This window comes from Erpetoichthys calabaricus, chromosome 4 (genome assembly GCF_900747795.2).
Source record: "Erpetoichthys calabaricus chromosome 4, fErpCal1.3, whole genome shotgun sequence".
NCBI lineage: Eukaryota > Metazoa > Chordata > Cladistia > Polypteriformes > Polypteridae > Erpetoichthys > Erpetoichthys calabaricus.
Window position 1 is genome coordinate 260,195,468 of NC_041397.2, and position 26,173 is coordinate 260,221,640.

At 35.4% G+C, this 26,173-nt stretch overlaps 1 protein-coding gene across 4 annotated transcripts in view; it reads left to right on the plus strand.

Annotated features, from left to right (window-relative positions):
• itsn1 (intersectin 1 (SH3 domain protein)) overlaps window positions 1-26,173 on the plus strand; it is a 282,819-nt gene that overhangs the window by 156,680 nt on the left and 99,966 nt on the right. For all 4 annotated transcript variants that reach the window (XM_028800700.2, XM_028800701.2, XM_028800703.2 and 1 more), the window contains 7 exons: window positions 4,356-4,480; window positions 5,906-6,132; window positions 6,999-7,120; window positions 14,347-14,636; window positions 14,805-14,964; window positions 18,102-18,307; window positions 23,669-23,751. In XM_028800700.2, coding sequence (XP_028656533.2) covers window positions 4,356-4,480; window positions 5,906-6,132; window positions 6,999-7,120; window positions 14,347-14,636; window positions 14,805-14,964; window positions 18,102-18,307; window positions 23,669-23,751 — 1,213 coding nt within the window. The remainder of the gene's footprint in view (window positions 1-4,355; window positions 4,481-5,905; window positions 6,133-6,998; window positions 7,121-14,346; window positions 14,637-14,804; window positions 14,965-18,101; window positions 18,308-23,668; window positions 23,752-26,173) is intronic.

Genomic DNA, 26,173 nt, shown 5'->3' on the forward strand with positions numbered 1-26,173 from the left:
ATTTTTTTTTATAATAGGCGGGGGATCACTATATATATATATATATCTATATCTATATCTATATATATATATATATATATATATATATATATATATATATATATATATATATATATATCTATTTGGTACAAACCAAAAGGGAAACTGGCTTGTTTGTATACCGAGTGTGTGGTCGTGAACCGAGGCAAAAGTCTGGCGAACTTTTTTGGTCTTAAACCGATTTGTACGTGTACCGAGACGTTCATGAACCGAGATTCCACTGTATATGTGTGTGTATGCATGTATGCATTTTTATTTTTTAAGGAAAATGATCGAATATTACATATTTGTGAGTGGCAAAAGTATGTGAACCTTTCCTTTCAGTATCTGGTGTGATCCCCCTTTGCACCAATAACTGCAAATAAACGTTTCCGGTAACTGTTGATCAGTCCTGCACACCGGCTTGGAGGAATTTTAGCCCATTCCTCTGTATAGAACAGCTTCAACTCTGGAATGTTGGTGGTTTTCCTCACATTAACTGCTCACATCAGGTCCTTCCACAACATTTCGATTGGATTAAGGTCAGGACTTTGACTTAGCCATTCCAAAACATTAACTTTATTCTTCTCTAACCATTATTTGGTAGAACAACTGGTGTGCTTAGGGTCGTTGTCTTGCTGCATGACCCACCTTCTCTTGAGATTCAGTTCATGGACAGAGGTCCTGACATTTTCCTTTAGAATTCTCTGATATAATTCAGAATTCATTGTTCCATCAATGAAGGCAAGCCGTCCCAGCCCAGATGCAGCAAAACAGGCCCAAACCATGATACTACCACCACCATGTTTCACAGATGGGATAAGGTTCCTATGCTGGAATGCAGTGTTTTCCTTTCTCCAAACATAACACTTTTCATTTAAACCAAAAAGTTCTATTTTGGTCTCATCCATCCACATTACATTCTTCCATTAGCCTTCTGGTTTATCCACGTAATCTTTAGCAAACTGCAGACAAGCAGCAGTGTTTTTTTTGGAGAGCAGTGGCTTTCTCCTTGCAACCCTGCCTTGCACACTATTGTTGTTCAATGTTCTCCTGATGGTGGACTCATGAACATTAACCAATGTGAGAGATGCCTTCAGTTGCTTAGAAGTTACCCTGGGGTCCTTTGTGACCTCGCCGACTATTACACGCCTTGCTCTTGGAGTGATCTTTGTTGGTCGACCACTCCTGGGGAGGGTAACAATGGTCTTGAATTTCCTCCATTTGTACACAATCTGTCTGACTGTGGATTGGTGGAGTCCAAACTCTTTAGAGATGGTTTTGTAACCTTTTCCAGCCTGATGAGCATCAACAACTCTTTTTCTGAGGTCCACAGAAATCTCCTTTGTTCCTGCCATGATACATTTCCACAAGCATGTGTTGTGAAGAGCAGACTTTGATAGATCCCTGTTCTTTAAATAACACAGGGTGCCCACTCACACCTGATTGTCATCCCATTGATTGAAAACACCTGACTCTAATTTCACCTTCAAACTAACTGCTAATCCTAGAGGTTCACATACTTTTGCCACTCACAAATATGTAATATTCGTAATAATTTTTATTAATAAATAAATGATCAAGTATAATATTTTTGTCTCATTTGTTTAACTGGATTCTCTTTATCTACTTTTAGGACTTGAGTGAAAATCTGATGATGTTTTATGTCATATTTATGCAGAAATATAGAAAATTCTAAAGGTCTCACAAACTTGCACAACTGTATATATATATATATATATATATATATATATATATATATATATATATATATATATATATATATATATATGTGTGTGTGTGTACATGTATATGTACTCATTTGGTATTCATAAAAAAAAAAAAAAGCCACACGACGACACTGTTGCCAAGTAAAAACATCAAGGAGCATTATTGGTGCATCCCTAATATATAACACATTAGAGTAATAGCAAAGATATATTTGTCAGAAATTTCTAGTACTTGATTTTGTTTATCAAAACTAAAAGCACAAAATGCATGCTAAGCACTAATTTCTCATTTATTATATAACCTTGTTTTGCAGAATGTCAGAATAATTTACCATGACATAATTTTGCCTTACTGTGTTTTTTAGATGAAATAAGTATACCGTTTTTAATAGTGTCACAAGTCAAAGTGTGAGGCCTATATAATTGACTCTTAATAAGGTGGTCATCTTGGACATACGGTATAATAGAATTTCTAATCATTCATTTGATATGCTGTTCTACCTGCTTTATGTAAACTTGTGGACAAATTTCATAATTTGCTTGTGAAACTATTACATACCTATTCATTTGAAATTCTTTCTAGTTTTTAATATATGTGCAATATATGCAACTCTTCATTATGTGTGCCTGGTTCAGTTTGATTATGCTGGGAGTTGGAGTGAAAGTTCATTGTTTGTTTCCATTGTTTTAATCAATTCTAATGTGAAACTGTATGTAAAATATGAGGCATCAGACAGATGAGAGGTTCTGTTCTACTGTATTTGCGAGTTTCAACACACATGTTCTTTATTTCTTGTTGCTGCATTCTAGGCATTGTACTTGCAGATGAGCATTCAATGCTGCATTTAGTTGTTAGCTCTCCTGTTCACAACCTGCACCTCTGAGAAATTCAAACCTGTTTGACTTTATCGTAGCCAATCGCAGACATGGTCTCAGTTGTTGGGTATGTCACATTAGGTAATTGGATCCACGGGTGTGTACCAGCAACCGCTTCTAACTGACTAAGATTAATGTAAATGAACTATACCTGAGAATCGCTAGAAAAGTCGTATAATGTGATACAGCATTTAGTCATTTCTTTCCAAATTGGTAATTGGAACAAAGTGTGCATGGCTTAAGAAAAACAGTAGAAAATAAAGACTTTTATAGGGTTGGGGAGGTAGTACAGACAGAAGTAATTTTTACATTTATATAGGAGAAATTTTATATTATCATATATAGAAACACAGGCAACAATGACATTTACTTACATTTGTTTAAATATAAACAGGTAAAGGACAGTGAGTCAGTAAGTTCATATCAGTTGTTTATTTTTTATACTTCCATTTAAAATAAATCAATTCATCCATTTTCCAACCCACTGAATCTGAACACAGGGTCCCGGGGGTCTGCTGGACCCAATCCCAGCCAACACAGGGCACAAGGCAGGGAACCAATCCCGGGCAGGGCGCCAGCCCACCGCAGGACACACACACCCACTCACCAAGCACACACTAGGGCCAATTTAGAATCGCCAATTGACCTAATCTGCGTGTCTTTGGACTGTGGGAGGAAACCGGAGCACCCGGAGGAAACTCACGCAGGCACGGGGAGAACATGCAAACTCCACACAGGGAGGACCCGGGAAGCAAACCCAAGTCTCCTTACTGCAAAGCAGCAGCGCTACCACTGCGCCACCGTGCCGCCTAAAATAAATTTAAAATACATTTATTTCAGTTCTGAAACTAAAAAAAATTACTTTTGGTTGTATTTTTAATTATTTTGTAGCCAGTTAATTTTTTGTAAAATAATTGACGGATTGTTTAGAATTTTGTAATTAAAGGTATCATGGTTCCCTAATTGAAGTTGGCATAAATCTTTCCTTTAGAATACCCCTGACTTAGAATTTAGGTATTTTCATGATGTATTTTAGTGAATAAGGCATTGGTCTGTAAATGAAGATCTTGCTGATTCAGTTCCAGCTACTATCTCTCTATGTAATACTGAATGCAGCACTTTATAGTCCAGTGGTTAAGTTTTTTTTTTCTTGTGCTTTTGGTAAATGTAAAGTGCAGTCCGGATACCTGATAAATGCATTAAAAGTGACTTTATATTGCTTTTCTTTTGGTTTCCCTGCATATTTCATATTATTATTATTATATGCATATTATTTTGCATACCAAGTTGAAATCTAATAATATTCATGTATGCTGATATCATCCTTTACAGTGCATTTTGACATTCTATTAGAAATGCCACCTTAGGACAATTAAGTACTAAATAATTTTCATCACTGTATAACTTCATTGGTGTCAAACGAATATACTGTACAGTACTTTTTCTTTAGTAATGAGAATAGTGTTAATGGAATTCTTAAATTAAGTATCCCTTCAACCATTTTTCTACTCTTGAGTAGCCTTGATTTTGTTAAGTGTATATGACAAGCTCATTTTCAGGTCTAAAATTAGTATGCAGTTGCATGCATTTATTTGAGTGTTTGCCGTTTGGCACTAGATTTTCCAAGCAACTTAACAGCTTATGCTTTTTGGTGCATTTCAAAGGCAAGTTCTTAACATTGACTTAATTTAATACATGTCTCATACTACATATTGACTGTTTTATTGACAGGAATTAAGAGAAATACATAGTAAACAGCAACGACAAAGGCAGAAGGATGATGTAGACATCCAAAAACCAAAAGAGCAAGACTGGAAGACACCTGAGATAGAAAGACAAAAAGATGAAGCACAGAGGTAACAAGGATTATTTTGAAAATTGCCAAGATTTGCCTTTTAAGTAGTTAATACCAATTCATGTTTATAAAGTAAGAATGTAATTGTACTATGTACACTTTACAATAAACTTTAACCTGAATGATAAAAAAATAAAAACATAAAAATATATTTTTGCACGCCACACTGAGCATGTTGGTCTTGTTATCCAAGACCTTTTTTGTATAACAAAAATTTTAATGTAATAAATAGTTGGCATTTACACTTAAGACCGTCAGAATTAAGCTATGAAAAGTTGGCGTTTTCCTTGTACTGTGTTTTCTGAAACCAAACACAAATTACTTGTGGTTTTTCCCATTTTGTTTCGCATCCAAGTTAGGTACATATTGAAGATATTTTAACTGAATGGCAGTGCAGTGTTAAACACCCAACAGATATGTTTATTTGGTGATATTTTATTTGAGTGCTTCAACACTTTAGCTACTGTTCTGTTTACATGAAAAATCCGCTCAAGCCAAACTCTGAACAGAGAAATTAACATCTATCTGTTCTTCCCCTGGAAAAGGTAGAGCCACAAATCTGTAATAAAAATTACTTTCAGTTTCATTTTGTTGTCTTAAAATAAGTTAATTATACATGTCTGTAGTAGGGAAGACATGTTTTCTGAAATCAAAAGCATTGCCTTTTCTAAGTGGACATAGACTGCTCCATAGAGTGCTGGAAAGGAGACACTTTTTTTTTTTTTTTTTTTTTTTTTTTTTAAATTGATAAGTAGTGTTTGGCTTAAATGAGCACTCCACCAAAAGATGATTTTTTTTTATGTTACATACCTCATGTACTTTATAGTGTTGGCCAAGAAAAAAGTTTTATTTTCATGAAGAAAGGAGAGAATGAAAAGTTTATGACATAATAGAACCTAATAGTGACCATTGCGGTACAACAGCAAGCAATATGATTCAAGTCCATGGGGAAAAGGGAACAAATATCTCATGTTATTCATGTAGCGTAATTCACATGTCAATCACCAGCTGTAGGCTTAAAATTGCAAAATACACTTTTTTTTTTTTTTATAAAATATTGTTAAATTATTTCTCCCAGAATGCTCAGTGCATACAGCCTAAACAGTAAACTAAAGCCTCATGAGATCAACAATTTGAATCGAAGAATCACCTTAGCCTCTCATTCATTAGTCAAGAGTTCAGTCTTCAATTCAAAAAGTGTGGACTGAATTATGATAAATGTGTTGAGAGTTTTTTTTTCCTTAGTAGGTTTAATACACTGACACATATTTCCCAATAGTGAAATGATCTCAACTTGAGTCAATTAATAATTTGCAATATATTTTCCAATTTGACCATAATATTTAATATTCCAGGATATTAAAAATCTAACTATGATATATGTATCCTGAAAGTTATAGCATTTTTGTCCCCCTTTTGGTCCTAGGTTTTCCCAAGAAAATAATCAGCAGCGTAGGAGTTGGCAGGAAGAAGTACAACGTGAAGATCCTGCTGGGGAAGCTGTGCAGTGGATACGGAGGGTGCAAGAAGAGGATAAGCCAAAGCATGAAGACATAAGATCTCATCAGGATATGCAAGACAAACTTAGTAAAATCTTTATGCAGCAAACTGAAACCAGCAGACTTCCCACCCAAACTACTTGGCCTACATCAGGTAATTTGTTTGTTTTGTGCTGCTACTGGTTAAAATAAATAGTTGAACAAAAGAATATTGAATTTAATGAGGAAAATTGAAATGTGTTACTATTTATTATTCAGCAGGGGACACATCCTAAGCCATTTTGTCATTGTTTTCATTTTACAGTATCTCAGCTTCAAATCTCCCCTTTTTAAGCAAAATTTCTGTTTTAAAGTTTGATCTTCTAACAGCAACAGATGTGTTGTTATAAGCTCTTATTTAGCTTTAACTTTCTTGATAAATTTCTCTGCAGATTTCTGAAATCTTCTGGCTAACCGTGTTCCCTTAATGTAGTACATTAATTCTTACGTGCATAAACATAATTGTGTCATAGAAACACAAGTTTGCTCCTTAGCAATTGCTATATTTTAAAGTGAGAATTACTGCTAAATAGCTCTTTAGTCACTGGAGTAGTTTTAAAATATTAAGGAAACTCTTTCATTACTTAAAAACTTGGTTCTATAAGGTGCTGCTTTTAAAATGTTTATTTAGCACAATATATTATACAATTTATTTTTACTGTGATGCTTTTACTACCTGTTCATTAAGGCACTGTTCCACAAACATACGCATGATTATAGCTAATGATGATATCTGTAACCTTACACCCTACTCTTTTAAATCTAATGTTAGACATTTTTTGTAATTTGTTTGATAATTTCCCTATTGAATATAAAAAGTAACTCTCCTGTGCTTTTTTTGTTAGTAAAATTTCATACTGTGGATACTTTGTGAAAAAATATGCCAGTAATCCACAAACACAGTAATTAAGAATGTTGTTGTTCATGTTGTAGAGCTCTTAATGCAAATATATTCCAAGTATTTAATGTTTTTGTTTTCAGAAAAACTGCCAGTGAGTGGATTTGATCAAGATAAAGTAAAGGTTGTTTTCTATAGAGCTCTTTACCCATTTGATGCAAGAAGCCATGATGAAATTTCAATACAACCAGGAGATATTATTATGGTATGGAAATCTAAGTTGCTTAGAATTTTTTTTAATTGTTTAGAAATTAAATGTAAGCTATGAACAATGACCAAATGCTGCGGTTTAAAAACTGTAAAAGTTTTAATGATTGATTTTTAACGTAAATGAGCACTTTGAATATTATTTTGCATCCCTCTTGATATATGAAAGTATGAGCTTAAAGAAGGGAAAAGCAATAAGGTAACAGTATAAAAGAGTTAGCATTTCACAATCACTTTTTTAAACTCTTTGCTTTCCTGATGGAGGTTAAAGGAGAGTGGGTAAGTCTGCATTAAGCCTCTAGTATTTCCATTTGTTCCCTTTCATTTCATTTGAAAACATCCTGATGTTTTTAACAGCTGTTATTAAAAGGGAACCAAACTGAGCTGTGGATACTTTCCGGTTTGTATCTAATATAAAACACTGTCTATTTTTCCACTTGTGTACTGTTCATAAAAGTAACATTTCTCATTTTCCCTCACCCAATTATATGATGTTTTGGATGGAATTTTAGTCATGTTACATGTATACCATAATATTGAATTGATTGCCCACAATTCCATAATATTTAACTGATTGCCCTAAATACGGATTGCGGATTAAAACATTACTCAATGTGTATCTTTAATATACATATGTTACCAGTCACAAGTTTGGACAAACCCAGAATTGTTTATATTTTTGATAGAAATGTATACTTTTTAATCAAGATACAATTAAACTGTTTTAAAAATAAAGCGCAAATGTTACTATTGTTGCTAATGGCTGTAACTGCTTGAAATGGTGGATTTCTCATTTGCAGTCTTTGTAATTGTATTCCCACCATTGAAACCTGTTATTCTGTTCACTTGAATTGCAAGTTACTGGCATTTCTAAAGTTCAGTTCTGGATTCAAAAATGGCTAAAGTGAAACCTCTTGCTCAAGAAACATGTCAGTCTGTTGTTTGTTTGCAGAATAAAGATTACTCCATGTGACAGATTGTCAAGAAACTGGAGACTTCATACAGAGGTGTCTATTACTATCTTGGGAGAAGGAGGCAAACTGAATCTTACCAGGATAGGAGAATAAAGAGAAAGCCCATATGCACAATAGCATACAAGGATAAGTACATCAGAGTCTGTAGTTTGAGAAACAAATGTCTCACAGGTCTTCAGTTGACTTCTTCCCCAAATACTCGGCAAATACCAGTATCATCTGCAGCAAAGAAAAGGCAACTTCCTGAAACTGGCAAATAAATATAACATATTAAAAATAACATATTAAAATGGGCCAAAGAACACATACATTGGACAGAAGATGAATGGAAAAAAGCGTATTGTGGTTAGCATCCTGGCATTATCTTTTTCTCTGTTGCAAATGACACTGATAATTGCTGTGTATTTAAGGAAGAAGCCAACTGAGGACCTGAGACGTTTTGTAATGCAGTTGTCCATCTGGCCCTTCGGCACCTTTTTCTATGCTGGTTATATCCAGTTTGCCCTCTTTGTCTGAAATCTTCAGTTTCTTGGCAGTCTGTCACATGAAATAACATTCATTCTACAGAAAAAAAGACTAACTTTTTTTTTTTTTTTTTTTTGAGGAAGTGGTTTAATTGTGGGTATTTTTGAACACAGATATTAACTTTAGCAATGCCGGTACCTGGGAACCCAAGTGAACAGAATAGCAGGTTTCATGAGCAAAGGTTTCTGTAATAATCAGTTAGCATTTATACATGACTAATTAAAGAAAAACTAATGGAGTTAACCTTTTGGTACAGTAGAAATGGCTGCTAAAAATGGGACTTTGCAGTCCTATATGAATAATAAATTAAAAATTGGTCATTGCAAGCCGTAATAGCTTTAGCAACATTAGTAATGTCTTGGCTGTATTTTAAAATCAATTTAATGGTATCTTAATTAAAAAAGTTGTCATTTTCTACCAAAAACATGAACATTTCTAGGTGTGACCAAAGGTTTCACTGATGCTGTACATTAGCAGTATAAATCCATCCATCCATCCATTTTCTAACCTGCTGAATCCGAACACAGGGTCACGGGGGGTCTGCTGGAGCCAATCCCAGCCAACACAGGGCACAAGGCAGGAAACAATCCTGGGCAGGGTGCCAACCCACCGCAGGACACACACAAACACACCCACACACCAAGCACACACTAGGGCCAATTTAGAAACGCCAATCCACCTAACCAGCATGTCTTTGGACTGCGGGAGGAAACCGGAGTGCCCGGAGGAAACCCACGCAGACACGGGGAGAACATGCAAACTCCACGCAGGGAGGACCCGGGAAGCGAACCCAGGTCCCCAGGTCTCCCAACTGCGAGGCAGCAGCGCTACCCACTGCGCCACCGTGCCGCCGCAGTATAAATCTTTAGTATTATTTCTCTTTAACCTAATCCTAAATTTTCTTTATAACTGTAAACGCACAATTTAGTCCTTTAATATTATAAATGCATTTGTGGTATTACAGATACTATTGTGTCTGTGTGGCATTGTGGTTAGCATTGCTACCTCATAGTTCCATGAAGCTGGGTTATGATTGTTCCTCTACATCATGTGTGGAATTTGCACATCATTACGATTTTCATGTGTTGTCAATCTCAGCCTAGCTAATTCCCTCCAAAAATTCTCATGGTGGGCTAAATGGTAACTCAAAATTGTTGAAATGAAAGAGTTGTCAGGGTTTGAATTAAGGTCCATAGTAAGTTTCTAATTTTTGTTGAATAAGCTATTGCTCCACAAATAAAGAACTGGATTGAGTTTATTCTGAAAATTCGGACCTGCACAGAAAGGCTTTAGCTGTTCATGATTATGAAAAATGCTTCTTGTTTATAATGTGAACTCAGGGTAAAAGTACCATGCTTTATAGCAGTTATTTACTGTATGTTTCCTTCTAAATCTCTAGCAAAACTTTAAACAAAATTAAGAACCAGTTCTTTAATTTATTTTTTTTTTTTTGCTTAAAGTAAATAACAGTATTTTTAAAGGTATAAATTGGTCTCAGATCATTACTATTTGCTTATTAAAACATTATTATCCATATTTAAGCAGTTTTCTTTTTTCTTGAAATGCATAGTATTGTGCAAATTCACAGTATTTTTTTTCCCTGTTGCTTACTTTTTTTTTTTTTTTTTTTTTTTTTTTTTTTTTTTTTTTAATAACAGTCATCAATCTGGATAACTTGAGTCATAGTTTCCACATTCCAAAATGACATGTTTTGGTTCGTTTTGGTTCCCTTTTATAACATTAATTAATGCTTGCATGGAAAACTTGTAGCATACACTTGTATCTATCACATGAGAACATATTGTACACACAGTACCTTCAGAACACAGCATTAGCCAAATGTCATGCTGTATTTAAGTTAAACTTGACATTATTTTTATTAATATTGCGTATTGCTCGTTTTTACTAAGCTTATAGTATTTTTACAGATATTTTTTCACCTCCCTGATATCTTTGACATTTTAAAACTTTGATTGAATTATATGTTAAACTTAATTTAGAAATGTCACTCAAAAAGAGAGGAATTTAAGTGAAGAGTAGTTATTTGTTTTTTAAACATTTGTTAAGTATTGTATGCCAGACTCTTAATATCGGGCTGTAATCTGTGATTACATGCTTTAGCATTAGTGTCAACAATCTCTTTTTCATTCTCTGAACCACATAATTCAGCAATGTAGTGCCCACACACAAACCTTTGTGACCATAATGACAATGTTGATGGAGACCTTTGGGATTTGGCTTCAGTTTGAGGTTACAGAATGTAAGTGTTGCAGGTATAGAAATGTTTCTAGCTGGAAATATGCATTAAAAATTGCATTAAAGAAAACGGTTAGAAAAAGCGTACCTTTTTCAGTTTTGTTCCTGCACTCAAGTAGATTTACATTGCTAGCCTTTTTGGCCTTGAAAAAAACATATTGTAGTGCTTTCATGAATCCTGGGTTGTCAATATAAAACAACCAAAGTTATTTATTCTTTCAATTTTTGTAGATGATTGAAAGAATAAATAATCAGATTACATGTATTCACATTTTTCTCAAGGTAAGAATTAAACCATTTCAGGTAAATAAATAAATAGATGTTATGTTTTCTGTCACCTTACACCTTAAGAGTATGATGTGTCTGACTGCCGTCCAAAATGTCTTCTTCCAGTGTACACTTGAGGATTTGGATGAAGTTATTAATTTTAACTGAGTTTAGAATTAGAAACAGCTATTTAATTATCTCCTTTTCTCTTATTGTCCTGGTTCATGGTGGTATTTTCACTTGAAATGTATCTGTTTTTTTCATTTATTCAATGTTGGCGGCATCATATAAAATTAAATTTTCCCGGTTGCATTGTCTAACTGCACTGTCTCTTGGTAGATACAGGTCCTTTCACACAGACCTATTCTGTGTACTGTATTGCATGACAGCATTACATAAATTCACACTTTTTTACAGCACTGCATGTTAAGCCCTTGTGACAGACTTTTGTAGCAAGCTGGCAATACTAACTTAGTGGGGGGGGAAGCACTGAAGAATTTTAGCAATAATGGCTGTCGTACTCATTTTTTTCTAGCATATACTGGAACCATATTACAGCAGTATTTTTAAAGCATTAGTATTTAAAGCATTGCTGAAACTAGATGACTAACAGAATAATCTCTACAACCCAACAATCCCCCACCTACTGCTTATTTTAAGGGGGATATTTGTGTTTGTTATGCTCTCTGATCTATATTTAACAGAGTCAGCTTGGGACATAAAGCCTTCCATATTCAGCATCTTCCCGTGTAAGCAATGTTCTCTTTCCTACATGATGTGCTTTTGGGCTATTCTTTCATCTCTGATTGTGAAGTTTAGCCCACAAGTAGTCCTGCAGTTTAATCCAATTAACAGTGAACTAGTCGAAACAGTTTCAATTGCATTTCTTAGGCATTTTCAGAATGTCATGCATCTTTTTTACTAAACATTTGTGGGTATTAAATACATTGTCCTCTGTCAGAACTTGTATTTTTCTTTTTATTATGTAGTATACTTTTTTTAAGTTCCATATTTAAAGATTTAGTTTATATGATGTAACAGTAAAAACTAGTGAACACTTAAAGAAAAATAACAAAGATGTAAAATATGTACCTGAAATAATGTAGTGTTTCTTAAATTCAAGTTGTTTTCCTTGCATCATAAAGTTGATGTGTCATCTTTGCCAATACTGACAAGGATTTTTTTTCTTTCCCCCAGTGACTTAAGTTCTTCTCATATAAGGGTTTTTTTTCTATCTGTGTTAATTTGCTTTGTCAGTTCTAGTTCAAATACTGTTGTAATGCAGAGGATATTGCCAGAGTAGTCTCAATTATTTTTTTGTACAGCCTTAGTGAAGTGTCTTCTTGGTGAGGAATTTATCTAAATATTTTTTTTTCTTTTGCATGACTCCTTTATACTTGTTTGCTAAAGTTCATATGTCCATTTTATATGTATACATGTTCATATGTAGCTGTTTCACAGTTGCATATAAACACTGTGATGGCTGTGGCTTGTTTGAATAATGAGTTCATAATGAATGGATTTGTATGATATACTCATTTGTCTCATACATCACTTTCTTTGAACATCTCATCCTTATATTTTTCTGTGTTTACTTTTAAAGGTACAGTATATTTTATTAATTAATTTTGTTTTAAATGGAGCTGTAGAAGACTGTTTATATCATCACAAGATCTCACACTAACACAAAGACACTTTCCCAAAATGAAGTAGGATAGGGAAAACAGCCCAATTCATAGTCTAGTATTTTTTTGTTTTTAACAGCAATCAGTATGTAATTGTCCTCACAAATCTGATTAGAGAACTACTGAAAGCTGTCTCATTATTTTTCTTTTCTTTTTTTTTGGCTATCCAGATATGACGAATATTATCCATCACAGCAGCCGAAAAATTGTGGTTTGAGGTTAATGGGAGGATATTTAAACAAAGAGAATCTAAACGAGGCAGCACGGTGGCGCAGTGGCAGCAGTGCTGCCTCGCAGTAAGGAGACCTGGGTTCGCTTCCCGGGTCCTCCCTGCGTGGAGTTTGCATGTTCTCCCCGTGTCTGCATGGGTTTCTTCAGGTGCTCTGGTTTCCTCCCACAGTCCAAAGACATGCAGGTTAGGGGCATTGGCAATCCTAAATTGTCCCTAGTGTGTTCTTGGTGTGTGTGTGCGCCCACCCTGTGGTGGGCTAGCGTTATTTGTTTCTGCCTTGCACCCTGTGTTGGCTGGGATTGGCTCCAGCAGACCCCCGTGACCCTGTGTTAGGATATAGCGGGTTGGATAATGGATGCATGGAATCTAAATGACAGTTAGTTGTCTTCACTTTCTGTTAAAAAAATCAGAAAATGAATATATGTTCTTTTAATAGTATCTTTATAGGTTACATTTTATATTCCATTGACTTCACAGTTTAAATGCAATAAACTTAAAATAATAATAATAATAAAAATTCATTACATTTATCACAGTAGTGCATTTGTATATAGATTGCCCAATGCCCTCCTTTTATTGTAGATCTGTGAAATGCAGATCTTACATTTTAAACTGATTTGTCATACTATTTAGCCCAATGAAAATTGGAAAACAACACAAATAGGATATTATTTCTAAAAAAAAAATAATAAAGGCAAAGAAAATAGACCAGATATCTTGCAATTTTTTCTTGTGTCTTGTGTCAGAACCAACAATTTTGACATTTCTGACCTTGTTCCCCTGGAAAGAATTCCATTTTTTAATGAAGAGCAGCAATAATTTTTATAAGGCGCTTTTTAATTAATACATGACTCTGCACACTGTTCAACAAATTATCATCATTATTTGTGACCAGTTTAACAGCTGCTTTCCAGGTTGACCCAACATAGCCGTTTGTCTCCCGGATCTTTTTCCTCCACATTCTACAATCCTGGACATCCTTTTAAGTGATCCCATTATTTTCATACCATCTGACACCTCTTTAATGCACGCCTTCATCACCTTCACACACATCCTAGTGTATCTCTTCACCCAATCATCTTTCACTCTAAATGATATGCAAATATAAGCTTGAGCAAACATTTGGCAATAAACATGTGTTTAGTTACTTAAATACATTACCTCACCTTTTGACGCCTGTCAGTTTGATTTTTCTCAGATGAATGTGCTGCGTTTATACTGTTCAGGCAGTCGTGCATATCTTGGCTTTTTGCAAACCAGATGAAATACTTTCATTTATTGACAGGTGGATGAAAGTCAGACAGGAGAGCCAGGATGGCTAGGTGGGGAATTGAAAGGTAAAACAGGATGGTTTCCAGCCAACTACGCGGAGAAAATTCCCGAGAGTGAAATTCCTTCGTCTCTCAGACCTGGTGTGGGAGCTGCACCAAAGCTTGCTGCTCGTATTACACCCACCAGCACTGTAGCACAACAGCCTACAGTAGAGCCTGCTCCTCCTCCTCCTTCCACTACAACAACTACAACAACAACAACAACAACATCTAGTACTAGTAACTGGGCAGATTTCAGTTCTACGTAAGTACTTTTCGGTTTCAGTTAATTTCTTTTTCCCTATGAAAGCATACTGATAGATACTCCTTTGTTTATCTTAAAATTTGCTGATTTATATTACTATACTTGGCAAATTTTTAATATTTACATACTTATTATATTTATCCATTTATCTTTTTGTGATGATTCTAGGTGGCCAACAAATAACACTGAAAAGGCAGATGGAGACAACTGGGATGCCTGGCCAACTCAGCCGTCTCTAACGGTGCCTAGTGCTGGCCAGCTTCGGCAGAGATCTGCCTTCACTCCAGCAACTGTTACGGGATCCTCACCTTCACCTGTATTAGGCCAAGTGAGTGTCTGTATGAAATGAAGAATACCTGATAGGGTTTAGGGCATGCTGTCCTTGGATAACATGCAGCTATTATTGCACATAGCCATTGTAAAATAAATAAATAGCCATTTGTACTTAATACATTTGACTCATCATATAAGACATACATTCTTAGAAAGTAATATAAAATTTTAAATTGTACTATAGGTACTCTTAGCTTTACAAATAATTTGAGTTAACAATAAAAATGCATTAATTGGTCTTCCGTTTCTTTTAACTATATCAAACACCTTTAGCTGCTTTCACATACACAAAGGGAGACATGTCATGTATACAGGATATTTATGCTTTAAAATCTGAGTAACAGTCTTGCTTGGCACATTAGCTATTCTTGTTTATTCATGTTGCCAAGTCCAATTTGAAAAAATATTTCTAAGTCATTTTTTTCATATATTATAATTCTGAAAATGCAGAATTCCTATAGTCTGTCATTTTTAGTAATATTTATAAATTTATGAAAATTTTTATTTACGAATTGTTTTATATACTGCTGTTTATTACATTTAATTTAAATCGCAGTGTATAAACATTATTCAACTGTTTTACATAGCATAAATGTGAAAATATTTATATACAATTTATTTTTCATTTGTTTGCCTTACTCATGAGCTCACCACTTTCTAAGCATATTGTCCATTACATCCAGTGCTCAACACTCCTCCCACCACAGATTCTTCCCCATTTTCTTCACCAATTCCATTGATTACCAACATTTTCAATCCTGTCTGTGTTGTGTCTATTCCTAAATTCAGCCTATTCCTAAATTAATACAGTAATACCAGCTAATGAAAAGTAAAATGGCAAACTGCATGTGCTAGATAACTTTGAGCCTCATAAAAAACATTAATGGTTTTAGAAGTAAATTGAAGATACAGTTAACATTTAACCAAATATTTGACACATTGTTTTTTGCATTGCTTCACATTTAAATAAAGCTACTTTGACTATTTTAGGTTTGAAAGATGACAAAAGGAAATGATCAAAAACATCAGAGCGTCTAGATAATCAAAAAAGAATCTGTAATATTCATTTCCCTCATGGAATGCTATGACAGTATTGTGCTTGCTTATTCCATATCTTCACTTGAGCAGGCTTGACTAACAGACTTCCTTGTTACTCTTACATTGGTGGGAGGGGGGGTTTCAGGTAAGAGTTAGAACTGATGAACTTATCAATTACAAAACCATTGTAAAAAGGGTGCTGTTTGAAAACTTGTCTCCTTGATCCTGCTAATGCCAGTATGAAAGCGCAGAGATCGTAAGGTGGTGGCCTTCCTTGTGTGAATGCAGTGTGCACCAAAATGGCCATTAGGTAAGTTTACCAGCACAAATGTGAAAGAGAGTAATATTTTAGATAGTGATTTTCAGTGCTATTCAGGATACTAGAGGGCGAGCAAATCAGTAGTGCACCATTTAATTTAGTCTTCTGAAAAAAGTAAAAGAATGGTGCCAAAGTTACATTACTTCCTGGCCACTACAAGGCACACAGTTTCAGAAGGTCATGGATGGGGCTGAATCTTTTAAAGTAACCAAATGTGTGCATGCAAGAGATGGAGAGTAACAGGGCACAGCTACATGTGTTTAGTTTTAAAGTTCATATATCAATTTTACCATTTACTGAAATCATATAATTCAATTTTAGGGTTGTGGTGAACCAGAGCCTATTCCAGCAGCATCAGGCACAAGGAAGCAACATACCCTGGACAGGACACGAGTCCGATGCAGGGTATATGTATATATTTTCAGAAAGAAGCAATTTCACAGTTGGTTACTTGTGCATATTTTGAATATCCTGTGGATACCTTTTGGGTCTTTACTAATGACCATAAACAAACAAAACTCATGCCTTAAGTTGAGCACACCCTATTGTTTTTTGAAACCATTGACCATAATTTGACCCTACCTGTCTTCAGATAGTATCCGCATGTTCCACTTAACAACATAATTTTGTGTTATCCAAAGTAACTCCACAATATTCAGTACTTTCTGTATTTCTAAGTGGATTTCATCTACCCTAGTAGCTTTGAACACTGTTTTTTAATATCTGCAGTGGTCTTAATTGTACAAATCCCAGCTCTTCCAGTTGCTTCTGACATTGCTTCCACTTTTGAGGGTCATCAACCTGCTTTTGTAGTTAATGAAAACATTTATCCATGTCTAAATCATATCCCATTTGGGGTAAATGTTTCCCAGCCATGCTGAGAATAGTCTGCATGATATTCTTCCTACCCAGTTTAAGTATTAATTGGTTAGCCAGATCCTCTTTGAGGCTCTGAAAATAATTTACTGTGGCCATTGCTTTGTCTATTGCCACATTTTAGTAGGTCAGTACCTCACAATTACATCTTTAAACCCCCTGGACATCATGGGGTTTCTGTCCAAATAAATACAGGCTTCCTTTTGGCCATAGGTCCTTTCATCTGCCTCCACTTCTAAATTCTTAAACAAAGGTAATCTCTTCCTGGAATGAGATTTAAACTCATCTCTATCAGAGACATTTGCTCGCCATTTCGAGGGCACCTTACTGCTGGTTTGATATTTCAAGTCTGCAGAGCAGATGTGTACTTCAGGTTTGAGCCAATTCACTTCCTAATTATGTTTATTTGACAGCTTAAGTAATACCTTTGTCCAAGTATCTAGAATTACAACCTACGGTCAGATGGCAGGATTTGGAAGTAAATCATCTTCTCTCTGAAACCAGGCATGCTTAACAAGCAATCAGAGTATTTAAACCTGGTATTTGTTATAGATCAACTGCTTATTAACCATTTATGTAATTTAAAATGCTTTACCTGTAATTTATTATAATATACAAAACAGAATCTGGTTGATTTTGTTTTATAGCAATGAACTTCATGTCTGCTTTAGGTTCTGTGATTGCAAACCCAAAAATGTTATTTCATCCATTAAAAGCAATGTGAAAGTTTTATGATACTTTGCAGCTGACTATGAACTATGATTCATGATTAGTCTTAAAATAGGCTTTAACCTGCAGGAAATTAAAGGAATGTTATTTTTATTTATGGTTTTCTTTCTAAAAATATTTTTGTATATAATGAATGGATAGATTTCTTAATGTTTCCACCCCCCTCCCAGGGCGAGAAAGTAGAGGGCCTCCAAGCCCAGGCCTTGTATCCATGGCGAGCAAAGAAAGACAACCACTTGAACTTCAACAAAAATGATACAATCACTGTTCTAGAGCAGCAGGATATGTGGTGGTTTGGTGAAGTGCAGGGGCAAAAAGGCTGGTTTCCCAAGTCCTACGTGAAGCTCATTTCTGGGCCAATACGAAAATCAATCAGGTAAGAGATTCTTTTTGACATGTTTTAATTCTGAACTTTTATGATCATTTTGTAATCAGTTTTATAGCATTAGAAAAATTCTGAATACAAAAACCTAAGTAAACTAAGATGTGCAGCTTTTCCTAGGTTACTAGATTGAGAGAAAGTAGGTACAGTAATCCCTCCTCCATCGCGGGGGTTGCGTTCCAGAGCCACCCGCGAAATAGGAAAATCCGCGAAGTAGAAACCATATGTTTATATGGTTATTTTTAGAATGTCATGCTTGGGTCACAGATTTGCGCAGAAACACAGGAGGTTGTAGAGAGACAGGAACGTTATTCAAACACTGCAAACAAACATTTGTCTCTTTTCCAAAAGTTTAAACTGTGCTCCATGACAAGACAGAGATGACAGTTCTTTCTCACAATTAAAAGAATGCAAACATATCTTCCTTTTCAAAGGAGTGCAAAGCAAGCAGTCAAAAAAAAAATCAATAGGGCTTTTAAGTATGCGAAGCACCGCCGGTACAAAGCTGTTGAAGGCGGCAGCTCACACCTCCTCTGTCAGGAGCAGGAAGAGAGAGAGAGAGAGACAGAGGAAAACAAACAGTCAGAAATCAATACGTGCCCTTTGAGCTTTTAAGTATGCGAAGCACTGTGCAGCATGTCCTTCAGGAAGCAGCTGCACACAGCCCCCCTGCTCACACCCCCCTACGTCAGCGCAAGAGAGAGAGAGAGAGAGAAAGTAAGTTGGGTAGCTTCTCAGCCATCTGCCAATAGCGTCCCTTGTATGAAATCAACTGGGCAAACCAACTGAGGAAGCGTGTACCAGAAATTAAAAGACCCATTGTCCGCAGAAACCCGCGAAGCAGCGAAAAATCTGCGATATATATTTAAATATGCTTACATATAAAATCCGCGATGGAGTGAAGCCGCGAAAGGCGAAGCGCGATATAGCGAGGGATCACTGTACTCCTTTGTATCTGTTAGTGGTGAATCCTTGTTGACAAACACCACTAGTGTCTAACACAGCTCAGGTTATTCTGTCTTTTAAAGTAAAGGCTTAGTCTAAGTAGCAGATGCCCAAAGAAATTCCTAACAGACAGTGTTCCATGGTTTCCGTAGTGGTGGTGCAGAGTCAGTGCTAGGCACTTTTGGGTTTTATTGTTTCTCTCTTAAAATATTGTTTAGAACAATATATTACATGAGAAGTTAGGCTACAATTTCTCTTAGCATATTCAGTGTGGGTTCTTTGCAGTTATGTTTTCTGAATGTAAAGATTGATTATTCACAAGCCAGGTTATTATTCCAGCTACTGGCATGTGACTCCTGGTTAACAATGGAAATTATGTAGCATGACACTGCGCTTTGTGCCACGTTTTGATAGATGCAGCTTTGTTTAAAATGGTGTCCTCTTAAAGACTCCATGTGGCTGTGGGTAAGCTTTGCTCTTGTTTCCAAAGAAGTACAGAAGGCTATTCCATAGAAAAGGTTTGCAACAATACAGCCAGAAATCTTTGGAACAATGAGCAAAGTGCAGAGTTCAGCTGGATTAAAGCATTACAACATTATGTATTGCAGCATTGAGCTAGCTTAAAATGTTTCATTTTAGCTGGATGCTAACAAATAAGTTTGTACTCCTTTTGGAATTTTTTGTCCTATTTTAAGAACTTAAATTATCTGTATGTAGTTTCACTAAAATACTTCTTTATTAATTTTCTTTTTTGTTTTGATATTTTAAAGCTTTTATACCACTTCAGTAAAATTCTCAGTGCCACACTTGTTTTTACTTATCCAATAATTGATTGACTTTGGTTTATCTATTAGTGTACTATAATTTTTTTCTGGGTCCCTTATTTCATTCAGATAGTAGATATGTTAATGTTAGGTTATTGATCACTGAAAGTTGTCCTAATGTGAATGAGTTAATCTACTGATAGATTGAGGGGCCTGTACAGGGTTATTACCTGCCTTTCATCCAGTGATGCTGCAGTGGCATCTGCCATCTTGCTGCCCTTAAGAAAATGCCTATAAAGAAGACTGAAGGATAAATGGACAAGTTGTGATTTGTAAGCACATAGATTTTCAAAGGAATTAATACAGTGCCCTCCATAATTTTTTGGACAAAGACACATTTTTTCCTTGATTTATCCCTCTTCTCCATAGTTCAAAATTGTAAATCAAACAATTCAGATGTGATTCAGGAGCATATTAAAGACTTTAATTTAATGGTATTGGCATGCATTTTGATCATATAGAAATCACAAAACTTTTTCTACATGGTTCTCCCATTTCAGAGTACCATAATGTTTGGGACATAGAAATGGTCATTATATTAAAGCAGCCATTTGTAGTACTTTGTTGCATATCCCTTCCATGCAATGACTGCTTGAAGACTGCAATTCATAGACATCACCAGGTGCAGAGTATCTTCTTTGGAGATGTTCTGCCAAGCCTCTAATGCAACCATCTTCAGCTCTGGCTTCTTTCAGGGCCTTGTCCCCATAAATTTTCTGTTCAGCGTATAGAAGGCATGCTGACTTGGATTTAAATCTGGTGATTGGCTTGGCCCTTCAAGAATTTTCCATTTTTTTAGGTTTGAAGAACTCCTGTATTGCTTTAGCAGTATGTTTGGGATTATTACTTTGTTGTAGGGTGAAACGCCATCTCACAAGTTTGGAGGCATTTACTGGATCTTGAGCAGATAAGATATGTCTCTACAACTCAAAATTCATTGTGCATAGATGTGTGCCAGTACCTGTGGCAGGCATACATGCTCATAATACCTCCACCAGCATGTTTAACAGATGAGGTAATTAGGTCTTGGGCAGTTCCTTTTCATCTCCATACTTTGCTCTTGCCATTTCTCTGATAAAGGTTAATCTTTGTCTCATCTTCAGGCTTTAAGTATTTTTTAATAAATTGTAATTAGGTCATCCTGTTTTTGTGGCTAAATTTTGGTTTGCATCTTGCAGGATGGCCTGTGTATTTCTGTTCATGAAGTATTCTACGGATAGTAGTCTTTTTTAGCACATAAACATCTGCTTTATGAAGTCTGTTTCTTATCTGTTGTGCTAGCATTTTTGGCTTTTTTTTTCTTGTTACCATGGTGAGGATTCTTCTGTCATCAGCAGTGGAGGTCTTCTTTGGCCTACCAGTAACTTTACAATTACTGAGCGCACCAGTGGGTTCTTAATTGTTAATGATATTCCAGACAGTTGATTTAGGTAATCCTAAGGTTTTACTGATGTCTCTAATGGTTTTATTCTTGTTTTTCAGCCTCATAATGGCTCTTTGGTATAGCTCTTGTGTTTATGTTGAACAATGGCAGCTACAAACTTCCAAGTTAGTCTGTAGGTAGAAGCAAGGCTATGTATTTTATGCCTACACTAAAAAATTCAATGAAATTCACCTGATTAATCACAAACAGTTGTGATGCCAACTGTCAAACATTATGGTGCTCTAAAATGGGGTGTCACATATTATAAAAAATGTAATTTCTCCATGATGTGACTGAATTGTTTACAAACGTATACAAATACCCATTAATTAAAGCCTGCAATGTGCAATTTGATAATGTGTTAATTTTTTTGATTTTGTAATTTAGAACTGTGGAGCAGAAGGATAAATCAAGAAAAAAATGTGTCTCTATCCCAAACATTATGGAGGACAGCATACATTTTTCAGCGTTTTGGTTTCATTAAAGTAAAAGTTTCAACAAAGAATGAATGTCTTCTGAATACAGCTGCAATTAGCTCTTTTACTCAGTTTCTGAGCATCATCGTAACTTTAGTTTCTCTGAATAAATTAAAACTGTATTTTTTAATTGAAAATTCCATTTTGTCTTTTTCTGTTAACATATCTTGTCATTTTATTAAATTGCTGTTTATTTTGCCCTCATCACTATCTTGTTATATCAGGTCTTTCATTTCATAATTATTTTGACATTTATCCATAAGAATAATTTTGTAAATTTTAATGAGAACAAAACAGAAGCCATTTAGACCCAATTGCACCAGCGGCATCCCCTGTATTGACCTTTCCACTGTGGCTCAATTTGAGAAATCCATGATCACAAATTTAGTTGTGAAAATGGATTCCACTTTAAAACTTGATAGCCATGTGAACGCAAGTTGAGGCGGCTGTCAAAAATCAAGCCTGTTTTGTCTAAGCTCAACCTTGAAACAGTGATACATGCTTTTATAACATCTTGTCTAGATTACTGCAATGCGCTTCTTTTTGGAATCAGCCAGGCCTCCATTGCTCGCCTACAGCTGGTGCAAAATGCTGCTGCTCGATTTTTAACTGGCGCAAGAAAGCATGAGCTTGTTACCCCGATTTTGGCTTCCCTTCACTGGCTTCCAATTCGTTTTCAAATCCATTTTAAAATCCTTGTATTTGTTTTTAAATAAAATTTTAATGGTTGTGTCCCTCTTTATTTGTCGGAACTGTTGCACCCTTATGTACCGTCTCGCTCTCTCAGGTCAGCAGACCAGATGCTTTTACGTGTTCGCAAGGCACGATGCAAACTCCGAGGTGATGGAGCTTTTTCAGTTGCAGCCCCAAAACTCTGGAACGATTTGCCGTTGCACGTTAGACAGGCTCCTTCGCTAGCTGCCTTTAAATCCTATTTAAAAACACATTTTTACTCTCTGGCTTTTAACCCAGTATGATATGTTTGCTATCTGTATACGTTTTATTAAGAATCTCTTCAGTTCTTATGTGTTTGTGTTTCTGTTTCATTTAGCCTTTGGCTTCGTGTGTCTAATATGTTGTTTTTTTTGTTATTTTTTATTATTGTACAGCACTTTGGTCAGCCTTGATGTTGTTTTTAAAGTGCTTTATAAATAAATAAATACATAAATAAATAAGAATGGTAAAATAAGACCAAATACCATGTAAGAATATTCCGGGGAAAAAAAATGTAAATGTCTCTCTTAAATTGGGGTGTTGTCAAGGTACATTTTAAGAAGTTTGAATTAGGAATCTTCTCATGAAATTCCATTTCTTTCAGCAGTCATGTTTGTTTATATTTGTCTGCATCCAAGTGGAAAGGTCCTCAGTAAAATAAAATTACACATTCAATTACAGTGTCATTTTTATATAGTAGTGGTCTGCTTTTGTTCAGAGTTGAAACTAAAAAGTTAAGAAATTTAGTTTAATTGAGTTTATTAATCTACTCAAATTTGCCTGACTTTGCATTGCTTAGTTATTTGGCTCTAAACTTAGCTTGATTTTAAAAATGTACCAAATTAAATATGCAGTTTAAAACTTGTTGAATTGAATTTGGATTGCACTAGATTAAGGGGGGGGGGGGGAGCTGTGGTGATATTTTAGTGTGAATAATAATTTCAGAAAAATAAGCATTTTTTCCTTTTTAAAGTATTGATTCTGGCTCATCAGAAAGTCCACCAAGTATGAAAAGGCCAACACCATCCCCAGGCAAACCTGCTGATCCAGGTGAAGGCAAGTATAGTATCATTAATTTAAAACATGCTTTTATTCTGGAAATGTAGATTTAGCACAGTGCATACTACACACTCAATGTCGTCTGCAAGAAATTATTGGGTTTGCAAGTTAAATAACATTTCTTAACTTTTCAGTCTTTACGTATATAATGTGAATCACCCTTCCTGGTAGGAGGTTTGCTTGCATTTTATTATTGTACGTTAGTAGATAGGATAAATTGTGCCTGAAATATCACCATATATTATACAGTTTTTCTAGAGGTTTTCTTCCATCTGATTGTGAGTTACTGTTTCCATTCTGTTAAATTCTCCTACAAAAACAAAAGGCTTTCTTGTAGCTTCCAGCATAAAATTTAACTATTTTTTTTTTCAAAAATATTCAGAAAATGAATTATGCAATAATATAGTGAATATAGTGAACAGTTCTCTGTCCTGAAATAAAGTGCACCACTTTTAGATAGTGCAGTGCTATACATCCAAGCTAGTCCTTGTATGGAGTTTCATCCTCTTTGCATTTTTCTATGCAAAATGTGTAGCCTTCTGTATTTAAACACATTCTTAGTAAATTGTTGCACTTTATGTTTTGTAGATATTCTTTTTTAAATGCTTGTGCATGTACAGTGCCCTCGATAATGTTTGGGAGAAAGACACATTTTTTTGTTGATTTATCCCTCTGTCCCACTGTTTAAAATTACAAATCAAACAATTCAGATGTGATTAAAGTGCACATTGCAGTCTTTATTTCAAATGTATTTGCATACATTTCAGTCACAGCATGTAGAAAATTACAACAGCAGTTTGTGATTACTCAGGTGTGTTTCATTGCCTCATTAGTGCTGGCATAACATGCATAGGCTTGCTTCTACCTACAGACTAACTTTGAAGTCTATATGAAAAACAAGAATAAAACCATTTGAGACACCCATAAAACCTTAGGATTACCTAAATGAATTGCCTGGAACATCGTTAAGAAGAAAGAACACACTAGTGAGCAAGGGACTGGTAGGCCAAGGAAGACATCCACTGATAGACGATTCCTCACTATGGTAAAGAAAAAGCCCCAAATGCCTGTCTGATAGATCATAAACACTCTTCAGGAAGCACATGTGCATGTGTTAGAGACTGCTGTTCACATAAGGCTTCATGAACAGAAATACAGAGGCCACACTGCAAACCATTAGTTAGCCACAGAAACAGGATGGCCAAATAAGTTTGCAAACAATGTACCTCAGAATTCTGGAAAAAATCTTATGGATAGAAAAGACAAAGATTAACCTGTTTCATAGTTCATGCAAGAGTAAAAGGTGGAGACAAAAAGGGACTGCCCAAGATTCAAAGCGTACCACTTTATCTGTTGTACATTGTGATGGGGGTGTTACAGCTTTGGCATGTAAAGCAGATACTGGCACACTTATCTTAATTGATGACATAACTGCTGAAGGCAGTAGCGCAATGAATACTGACGTCTATAGAAAGGTCTACTCTAGTTCTCGTAAATGCCTCCAATCTCTGGAAAGTTCACCTGATTTAAATCTAAATCTGCATGCTTTCCATTTTCTGAAGAGAAAATATAATGGGACAAGCCCCTGAAAAAAGCATGTGCTGAATAATGCTTAATTAGAGGCTTGGCAGAGCATCACCAGAGAAGATCATCAGCACCTGGGGCTTCATGTGCAACTACTTGCATAGAATTTGTTCAGTGTTTTGTTAAAAGACAATGGCAAAAGCACATGTAAAAAAGAATTTCAGCAAATGTGAAATTGTTGGCTTAAGCAGTGGTATAAGCAACAAAAGGAAATTGAAGTGGCACAGCATGGCAAAGGCAGTCAAAGTTCTAGTTCATGAAATAAAAAATCAGGAGTAGTCTCCCCTAGACTTTATTGTATACTCAGATATGGGGATGGATATTTGAGGAGTAAACTGCAAGACAATGATATTTTTATATTATATACATTAAAGAACTATCAACAACAAATTAATAATATATCGAACAATTATTATAAAAGTAAAGTTGAATAAATCGGACTCTGCTGCTGCATGAATGAAATGTAAAGTACCACTTCCAGTTAATGGAAATAGCCCAAAAGTTAATGGAAATCTACGTTTTGTACCTAATACTTGTATTCAAAATGTGGTTGACCTAAGTGAAAGTGTAGTCTTATGTTTACATATTGTGACAGATTGAAGTCGCTGTTGTCCTCTTGAACCCTCGAACAATACGCCAAACACCAGGTAAAGGTACAATTATTATTTATTAAATAATAACAACGTGCACAAAGCACCCTCCATTCCACAATACTCATAAATTAATCAATACAATACTCAATCCTCCATACTCCCAGACACTTCGCCACCCTTCATCCCAGCTCAGCTCAGTGTACTGATTTCCCAGAGTCCTTTATATAGTCCATGACCCGGAA